Here is a 9,414-nt window from a genome sequence, read left to right on the forward strand (position 1 = left end):
GTTGCTGCTGGCTTGGTGACAGGAATTCACAAAGGAGCTTCTCAGTAGGGCCGGGTCTTTTCAGTCATTAATTAATGAAGTAAACATTCACTTCTAACAGCTGCTTCCCTAAACGGAGAGAAACATTTACTGTGTGTGTGGACCCTTCCTTTTTTTTTTTCCTTTTTGGGTCACAACAGCGATGCACAGGGGTTCCTCTTGGCTCTGCACTCAGGAATCACTCCTGGCAGTGCTCGGGGAGCACATGTGGAATGCAGGGGATCATCGAACCCGGTCAGCCGCGTGCAAAGCAGATGCCCTCCTCGCCGTGCAGCCGCTCCAGCCCCGCTCAAGGCTTTGCACGGCCGCTTTCTCTGTTCCCGGGCTGGAACGGTACTCGGAAATTGATGTCGGTTAAAATCAAAGGCGGCCAGTCTCGTTGCGCCCATGTCCTGTCATGAGTGTCCACGACCAGAACCCAGACCGGCCGACGGTGCAGAGATGCACTTCACGTTTCAGAGCTGGGCTTTGTCCTGCAGGGTGGACAGAGTCTGAGCTTTCTTGGGGCCAGGGCGGTCATTCAGCGGGCCGGACGCTTGCCCTTGGTTCTTCCCCACCACCCCACTTGGTCCCCACCATTCCTCGAGCACCAGCTGGGAGAGATTTCTGAGCAAAGCATCCTGCCGTTAGCCCAGAAACAAAGCTTTTTTTTTTTTTTTCTTTTTGGGTCACATCCGGCAATGCACAGGGGTTACTCCTGGCTCATGCATTCAGGAATTGCTCCTGGTGGTGCTCAGGGGACCACATGGGATGCTGGGAATCGAACCCGGGTCAGCCGCGTGCAAGGCAAACGCCCTCCCCGCTGTGCTGTCGCTCCAGCCCCCAGAAACAAAGCATTGACGCGTGAGCGTCCCTGCCTCGAGAGAGCTTGACCCAGTGGCACCCAACTGGCCGCCACCTTGAGAGCGGGCCCTGGGGGCACGCCCTGCAACGCCAGAGGTGCCTCCTGACGGCAGCCTCTCCCTCCTCCCACAGGGCGGGGGTGCTCTTCTTCCTCACCACCAACCAGTGCTTCAGCAGCGTGTCGGCCGTGGAGCTCTTCGTGGTGGAGAAAAAGCTCTTCATGTGAGTGAGTGTCTGTCCTTGGGGCGCGGGTGGCTGGGCAGTCGGGGCCTGGGGGGGGGGGGGGGCGTCCCCTGGAGCTGGCCGGGGCCCGGCTGAGCTGCCGCGGGCTCTGGCGTTGCAGACACGAGTACATCAGCGGCTACTACCGCGTCTCGTCCTACTTCTTCGGGAAGCTGCTGTCGGACCTGCTGCCCATGCGCATGCTGCCGAGTATCATCTTCACCTGCATCACGTACTTCCTGCTGGGTGAGCGGCCGGCTGGGGTGGGGGGTGGGTGGGGAGGAGCCAGGACTGCTGCTTCATGCATCACCGCGGCATGCAGTTACCGCCTTACAAGTTTTTTGTGATTACGTTTCCGGTTGTACGGTGCTCAAGTACCCGTCCCTCCACCCGCGCCCATTCTCCGCCACCCATGATCCTACCCAGGATCCCTCCTGCCACGCCCCACCCCCATCCCTTCCCTCCCCCTGCCTCTGTGGCAGGCACATTCCCTCTTACTCTCTCTCTCTCCTTTTGGGTGTTACAGTTTGCAATATAGGTAGTAAATCAGTCAGGGTTTCTCCTCTTCTTCCTCTTCTTCTTCTTCTTCCTCCTCCTCCTCCTCCTCCTCCTCCTCCTCCTCCTCTTCTTCTTCTTCTTCTTCTTCTTCTTCTTCTTCTTCTTCTTCTTCTTCTTCTTCTTCCTCCTCCTCCTCCTCCTCTTATTCCTCTCTTACCCCCCCTTTTTTTTTCACATTTTGGGTCACACCTGGTAATGCTCAGGGAACCATATGGGATGCTGGGAATCGAACCCAGGTCAGCCGCATGCAAGGCAAACGCCCTACCCGCTGTGCTATTGCTCCAGCCCCTAGTCTATATTTGCTTTTTGGAGATGCTCAGGGGTTCCTCCTAGCTCAGCACTCAGGAATCACTCCTGGTGGTGCTCGGGGGACCCTATGGGATGCCAGGGAATCGAACCCGGGTCAGCCGCGTGCAAGGCAACGCCCTCCCCGCTGTGGTATTGCTCCAGCCCCAGACACATTCCCTCTTACTCTCTCTCTCCTTTTGGGTGTTAATGGTTTGCAATATAGGTAGTAAGTTAGCCTGGGTTTCTTTCTCTCTCTATCGCTCTTCTTCTTTCTCTCTTTCCTTTTTTTTTTTTACTTTTTGGGTCACACCTGGTGATGCTCAGGGGTTATTCCTGCCTCTGCACTCAGGAATTACTCCTGGTGGTGCTCGGGGGACCCTATGGGATGCTGGAAATCGAACCCGGGCCTTGCCACATGCAAGGCAAACTCCCTACCTGCTGTGCTATTGCTCCATTCCCTCTTTCTCTCTTTTCTTTCTTTCTTTTTTTTTTTTTGGCAAGCCTGTTTACCCTCCGCGAGTTATAAGCCACAGCCAGGGAGGGCTCTCCGTAAGGCCTGGAACCATATAGCCATCATGCTCGTGAAGTCCCTGCTCTCCAGGACGTGTCTGTTCGTCCCTGTCCCAGCCCAAGTTGACTTATTTTGCTTTTTCTTTCCTGTTTCGTGCTAATGGGGACAAGCACAGCACACCCACCCTCACTTTCACTTTCTTTTGGGGGCTTGGGGGCTGTGCTCGGGGCTTACTCCTGGGTTTGCCACACTCCCGGTGTGCTTCGGGGACCCTCTGGGGTGCTGAGAAATGACCCCAGGTTAGCTGCGTGCGAGGCAGGCGCCCTCCCCACTGTGCTATGACTCCATCCCCCCCAACCCTCACTTTTAAAGGGGCTTTGAAACGGGCCTGAGTGGAGGAGTTCTATGACTTGTGCAGGTCTGGAAGGAATTTTTTTACAGGAGGCTGAACTGCATTTGGCGCGGTGCTCAGTGGTCACTCCTGGAGGGACCTGGCCAGGGCTGGGGATCAAGTTTGGGTGCCTGGTGCTGGGCAGTCCCCTCCTCCATGGCCCGTCTCCGATAGGACAGCCCTTTCTCGTCTCCTGCAGACCGCTGGCGGAGCTGGGGTGGGGTATCCTCCGCCCTCCCTGTGTGCCCGTGTCGCTGGGACAGTGGGTTCAGCCATGGCCCAGACGGTCTCCAGGTGTCCTGTGGTTCTGGGAGGGAGCTTAGCCTTGCGCTGGGACCCTCTGCCACCAGCACAGCAGTCCTGGCCTGTGCCGAAGCGTCACTCGGCCCACACGGCTGTCCTTTATGTATTTACAGGTGTACAAGGGGGAGGAACAGAGGGGCCCCAGGAGGCCCCGATTTGGGGGTGTTTGGGCCATTAACAACTCACAAGCGGGGCTGGAGCGATAGCACAGCGGGGAGGGCGTTTGCCTTGCACACTGCCAACCCGGGTTCGATTCCTGGCATTCCATATGGTTCCCCGAGCACCGCCAGGAGCAGTTCCTGAGTGCAGAGCCAGGAGTAAATCCCTGTGCATTGCCGGGTGGGACCCAAAAAGAAAACAAACAATAAAACACAAGGGATCGGAGCCTAGTCCAGTGGGGTGGGCGCTTGCTGGCTCGCGGCTGACCTGGGTTCTGCCCTTGGCACCCCGAGGGTTCCCTGATCCCCGTCAGGAGTGAGCCCTGAGCACCGCCTGGTTGGCCCCCAGACAGCAAGCCCGGTCACTCGGCCAGGGGTTCTGGTGTGCTGTGCTGACCGCGGTCTCTGCCCTAGGCTCTTGGGACCCTTGGACATCACAACCGAGGGAGCAGGGGTCTCACTGGGCCAGCGCATGTGCCCTAGACGTCACCCAAGATGGAGGGAGGAAGGGAGGCCGCTCGGGTGGTGGCTGGACCCGAACGTCCAGTCTGTCCCCCGCGCTGACCCTCCCTGTCTCGTTGACTCAGGGCTGAAGCCGGTGGCCGCGTCCTTCTTCATCATGATGTTCACCCTGATCATGGTGGCCTACGCGGCCAGCTCCATGGCCCTGGCCATCGCGGCCGGCCAGAGCGTCGTGTCCATCGCCACGCTGCTCATGACCATCTCCTTCGTGTTCATGATGGTGAGTGGGGCTATTCCGCTCTGGAGGTGCTTGGCCCGCTGCCCCCAGGGCTGGTGTCCACTGTCGCATGGACCAAGCGCCAAGGAGGCTGCTGCCCTCACCAGGGACGAGCCTGCTGGCCTGGGCCTGCCCTGGCTCCCACTGCTGTTCTAGCTCACGGCCTGTGACTCCTGGGCCGTCACCCGCAGCAGCACCGCACTGTCCTCCCGTTGTTCATCGATCTGCTCCCGCGGGCCCAGTAACGTCTCCATTTTTTTGAGACTTGTTGTTACTGTGCTTGGCATCTCAAATATGTCACGGGGAGCTTGCCAGGCTTTGCAGGCGAGATACTCTCTGCAGCTTGCCGGGCTCTCCGAGAGGGGCGGAGAAATCGAACCCCGGTCGGCTGGGTGGGCCGAATGCAAGGCAAATGCCCTACCGCTGTGCTATCACTCCAGCCTGCTGTCACCTGTAAGCTTTCTTTTTTCTTTTTTTTTTTCTTTTTTCTTTTTTGGGGTCACACCCAGCGATGCTCAGGGGTTACTCCTGGCTCTGCACTCGGAGATTACTCCTGGCAGTGCTCAGAACCCGGGTTGGTTCGATTTTTCCGCCCCTCTCGGAGAGCCCGGCAAGCTGCAGGGAGTTTCTCGCCTGCAAAGCCTGGCAAGCTCCCCATGACATATTTGAGATGCCAAGCACAGTAACAACAAGTCTCAAAAAAATGGAGATGTTACTGGGCCCGCGGGAGCAGATCGATGAACATATGGGATGCTGGGAATCGAACCTGGGTCAGCTGCGTGTAAGGCAAACGCCCTCCCCGCTGTGCTATCGCTCCAGCCCCTGTAAGCTTTCTTTTATTTAGGTTTGGGTTTTGTTTTATGTTGAGTCTTATTAGAAACACCGTGATCGAGAAAGTGGTTTATAATATAGTTATGATAGGGGCCGGAGCAATAGGACAGCTGGGAGGGCGTTTGTTTGCCTTGCACGCAGCCAGCCCGGGTTCGATTCCCAGCATCCCTTATGGTCCCCCGAGCACCGCCAGGAGTAATTCCTGAGTTCAGAGCCAGGAGTAGCCCCTGAGCATCACTGGGTGTGACCCAAAAAAGCAAAAAAAAAAAAAAATCCACCACCACCACCAAAAAAACATGATATAGTTGTGACAGCATTTGCTGTTCCAACACCACCAGTGTCACTTCACTCCACCAAAGTCCCTGTTTCCTTCCCGTCCCTGCCTGTCCCCTGGGGCACCCAACCCCTCTCCTCGTGACTGTGCTCTGGCCCTCACTCCTGGCCGTCCCGGGAGCACTCCGTGATGCTGCCACCAAACCTGGGTCCTTGGCCTTTGGGACAAGTGTCCACCCTGCTGCACCCCCGCTCAGGTCCCTCACACGGGGACTGTAGGGGCTGCTTCTTGGGGACATGGAGCAAACCTTGGATAGGTTGGAATTTCAGAAACCAGAACTTGGCTTCCCTCCCACCCTCCACCCCCTTTTTTGGTGGGGAGTTGTCACACCCGGCGATGCTCAGATGTTATCCTGGCACATGCACTCAGGAATTATTCCTGGCGGTGCTCAGGGGACCCTATAGGATGCTGGGAATTGAACCCGGGTTGGCCGCGTGCAAGGCAAATGCCTTCCCCGCTGTGCTATCCAAGTCCCTAAGCTTTAACTTTAAAATGTTTCTAAGGTCATAAATTTCTGGCAGCAATGATGGAACAAATCATTGAAAAGCAGACTTAGATATTGTGATAATTGTCTGAGAAACAGATAGGAAGAAAACTTACTCTATAAGTTAAGCCACTTTAATACACTTTCACTTTCATTTTTAAAGAAAATGTTTATTTTAGCATAAATAACAAATTGAATCAGTGTTTGTGAATAAATGCAAACATAGTTAATGATTGGTACTCTTAAAGTGAGCGTCAAAATCTACCTGAAACCTCTATCCAAATTTGTTCTGTGGACAGTACACACTATAGTAAAAGCTATATTAATAGACTGTTGGTGTTTAAAGATCAGAAGTGTGAGTAGAATGTATTCAGCTATTTAACATGTAGCTTAGATATTCAGAAGTATGCATGGAGAATTAAGAATATGGGGGCTGGAGCAATAGCACAGCAGGTAGGGCTTTTGCCTTGCAAGTGGCCAACCCGGGTTTGATCTCCGGCATCCTATAGGGTCCCCTGAGCACCACCAGGAGTAACTCTTGAGTGCAGAGCCAGGAGTAACCCCTGAGCATCTCTGGGTGTGACCCAAAAAAGCAAAAAAAAAAAAAGAAAGAAAGAAAGAAAAAGAATATGTTCAAAATTAAATATTAATTTTAATATTTGGTTTGCAAAAGCATGCTATAACATGTATAATGTTTTCACTCTAAAAATAAAATGTTTCTGAGGTCAGGAAGGCGGCAGAGGCTCTGCCGGTGGCACCTCGTGTCCATGTGAGCCCCGCGCCTGCACCCAGCCTGGGAAAGCCGGGCCTGGCTGGGGAGGGTTAGACAGTGTCTTGGAGAGCCCCGAGGGGTCTCCGGGAAGCCTAGGTGCGGGCTCCTGTCTGGGACGGTGCCTCCAGGCAGCCTCCCACCAGCGCTGCTCTTGTTGGCTTCTTTCAGATCTTCTCAGGGCTCTTGGTGAACCTCAGGACCGTGGTGCCGTGGCTCTCGTGGATTCAGTACCTGAGCATCCCTCGCTACGGCTATGCGGTGAGTCTCCCTCCATCACCCTCCGACCACCCAGGGCTGCTCTGCTCGGAAGCGCCCGCAGTAGACACAGTGCTGAGTCTGATGTGCTGAGGCGTCAGCACATCTTCCTGGCCCTGGATCCAGAGGATTTCTCCTGGGTCCTGGCAGCGCCCAGAGAATCGAATCGCCTCCTGGGGCCTGGTTGGAGGGAGGTGAAGGGTCACCTTTGAAGGAGGTGAAGGGTCACATTGGAGGGCGGTGAAGGGTCACGTTGGAGGGCAGGCAGGGTTGGGAGGAGAAGGACCGGCCAATTGATGAAGAGAAGCACTGGAGTTGTGTTTGGGCTTTAGAGGAAATAAGTGAGCGGGGAGGAGCTTAGGAAGCGTCTATTCTAAGCAGGAAATCGGAAGAAAAACAGTGACCACGAAACACAGTGCTATGGAAAGTGAATGGATCCCAAAGAAAACTGTTTGATTACTGACTATCTGGCCTGCCAATAATTGTTACTGGTTTGGGTGGGAACAAAAACAATACAAGGGATTGCTACCTTTTATTTTTAATTTTACTTATTTTTGTTTGCGGGCCACACCTGGCGATGCTCAGTGGTCACTCTTGGCTCTGCGCTCGGGGATACCCCGGGGGTACTCAAGAGACCCTTTGGGACGCCAGGGATGGAATTGTTGTCTAGGCCAACACCCTACCTGCTGCACTATTGCTAAGACCCCAGAAATGCTACTTTTAATTAATAAGGTTGATTGAGTCGCGCTTGTCAGCTGAAGGGTGTGTGGAGAGGGCTGTGGAACGCGGCAGTGAGCAGCGGGGAAGGTGCTGTGCCCAAGGCCCGAGGCATCCTTCCTGACTGAATACTGGCTTTGCATTGGAAGCCCGAGGAAAGAATCTCACTTGCTTCCTGTGTGACTCTGTGAACCTGAAGTTTCCTTTGTTTTCAGAAATAATAATGAAGGCGAAAGCTCAGGGTGCGGTCCTGCGAATTCTTTTGCTTTTTTTTTTTTTTTTAATCTTTTTTGGGTCACACCCAGCGATGCTCAGGAGTTCCTCCTGGTTCTGCACTCAGGAATTACTGCTGGCGGTGCTCGGGGGAACCCTATGGGATGCTGGGAATCGAACCCGGGTCTCCAAGGAAGAAGACTTCCCCGCTGTGCTATCGCTCCAGCCCCGGCTGTGCGGATTCTTGGGGCAGTTTCTGAACTTGCAGGCGAGTGACCGTGTCCACTCCCATGTGTTACAGGCGCTGCAGCATAATGAGTTCCTAGGACAGAACTTCTGCCCCGGACTGAACAGCACCATCAACAACACTTGTAGCTACGCAACGTAAGTGCCCCGAGGCGGGGACCCGACCCCTCTGGGCTGTTCCTCGTCCTTGAGTCAGTTCTTACACACTCATGCAAAATTCCTCCCCTTGCTCCCGGAAGCACGGCTGTGGACTCACTTGCACTGAAGCTGGACAGATGCTTCTCCTCTGTTCATTGTTTTCCAAGCCCCTTACAGGAGACTCGTAGTATTTGGGTTGCGGGCTGAGGTTGGGTTTGCGAGCTTTGCCCTTCAGTGCTCAGGGATTACTCCTGGCTTTGTGCTCAGAGATCACCCCCAGCCAACTCAGATTGAGCCTGGATTGGCCATCTGCCAGGCCAACGGCCTCCCTGCTGCCCTCGCTGTCTGGGTCGCTTCCAGGGCGCTGGGCACAGTATCTGCAGGAGCATGGGGACTTGCCTGCTGTTTGCTCTCCCTGTAAAGGAGAACTTACGAAAGACTGGTGGCGTGACTTCGTAAGCTCAGGAACAGGGCATGTGCTGGGTAAAGTCAGACAGGCACTGAGAAGGCCGTCGTAACTTTTTCCCGCTGCCTTTCAGATGCACCGGAGAAGAGTTTCTGGAAAACCAGGGCATCGACATCTCCCCGTGGGGCCTGTGGCAGAATCACGTGGCCTTGGCCTGCATGATCGTCATCTTCCTCACGATTGCCTACCTGAAGTTGTTATTCCTTAAAAAGTATTTTTAAATTCCTCTTGAACCTACACGACATCTGCACATTAAAACGGAGCACTTTGATTTAAACATCTGGTGAAGGTTTTTGTTTTGTTTTGTTTTGTTTTTTTAGGATTTCCATTCATTTCTTTTTATCAAGAATTATTTTCAGGGCTGGAGCGATAACACAGCGGGGAGGGCATTTGCCTTGCACGCGGCCAACCCGGGTTCGATTCCCAGCATCCTATATGGTCCCCCGAGCTCCGCCAGGAGTAATTCCTGAGTTCAGACCCAGGAATAACTCCTGAGCATTGCCGGGTGTGACCAAAAAAAGCAAAAAAAAATATATATTTTCAACAAAAACATCAGTAGGAATCACAGTGAAAGAATCACACGTATGAGTGACTAGAAGAGTGTTAGAAGTTAATAAAAATATAAACTGCGTCTTTATTAATGTAGTCAGACAATAACCAGAGGGGGGAAATCTTGGTTAAGACATTGGCCTAGGGGCTGGAGCGATAACACAGCGGGTAGGGCGTTTGCCTTGCACGCAGCCAACATGGCCAACACAGGTTCGATTCCCAGCATCCCATATGGTCCCCCGAGCACCGCCAGGAGTGATTCCTGAGTGCATGAGCCAGGAGGAACCCGTGAGCATCACTGGGTGTGACCCAAAAAGCAAAAAGAAAAAAAAAAAAGACATTGGCCTAAAAAAAACA

The 9,414-nt window shown here is 54.0% G+C and overlaps 1 protein-coding gene across 1 annotated transcript in view; it reads left to right on the plus strand.

The window, feature by feature from the left end:
- The window catches only part of ABCG2 (ATP binding cassette subfamily G member 2 (Junior blood group)), a 67,715-nt gene extending 58,924 nt beyond the window's left edge, over nucleotides 1–8,791 (plus strand). Inside the window, exons 11-16 of the mRNA XM_056111300.1 lie at nucleotides 1,015–1,104; nucleotides 1,226–1,350; nucleotides 3,901–4,055; nucleotides 6,642–6,731; nucleotides 7,960–8,042; nucleotides 8,582–8,791. Of these exons, the coding sequence (XP_055967275.1) occupies nucleotides 1,015–1,104; nucleotides 1,226–1,350; nucleotides 3,901–4,055; nucleotides 6,642–6,731; nucleotides 7,960–8,042; nucleotides 8,582–8,729 (691 nt within the window). The 3' untranslated portion in view covers nucleotides 8,730–8,791. The remainder of the gene's footprint in view (nucleotides 1–1,014; nucleotides 1,105–1,225; nucleotides 1,351–3,900; nucleotides 4,056–6,641; nucleotides 6,732–7,959; nucleotides 8,043–8,581) is intronic.
- The last annotated feature ends 623 nt before the right edge of the window (nucleotides 8,792–9,414 follow it).

Source organism: Sorex fumeus, unplaced genomic scaffold, assembly GCF_029834395.1.
Source record: "Sorex fumeus unplaced genomic scaffold, SorFum_2.1 ptg000013l, whole genome shotgun sequence".
Lineage (NCBI taxonomy): Eukaryota > Metazoa > Chordata > Mammalia > Eulipotyphla > Soricidae > Sorex > Sorex fumeus.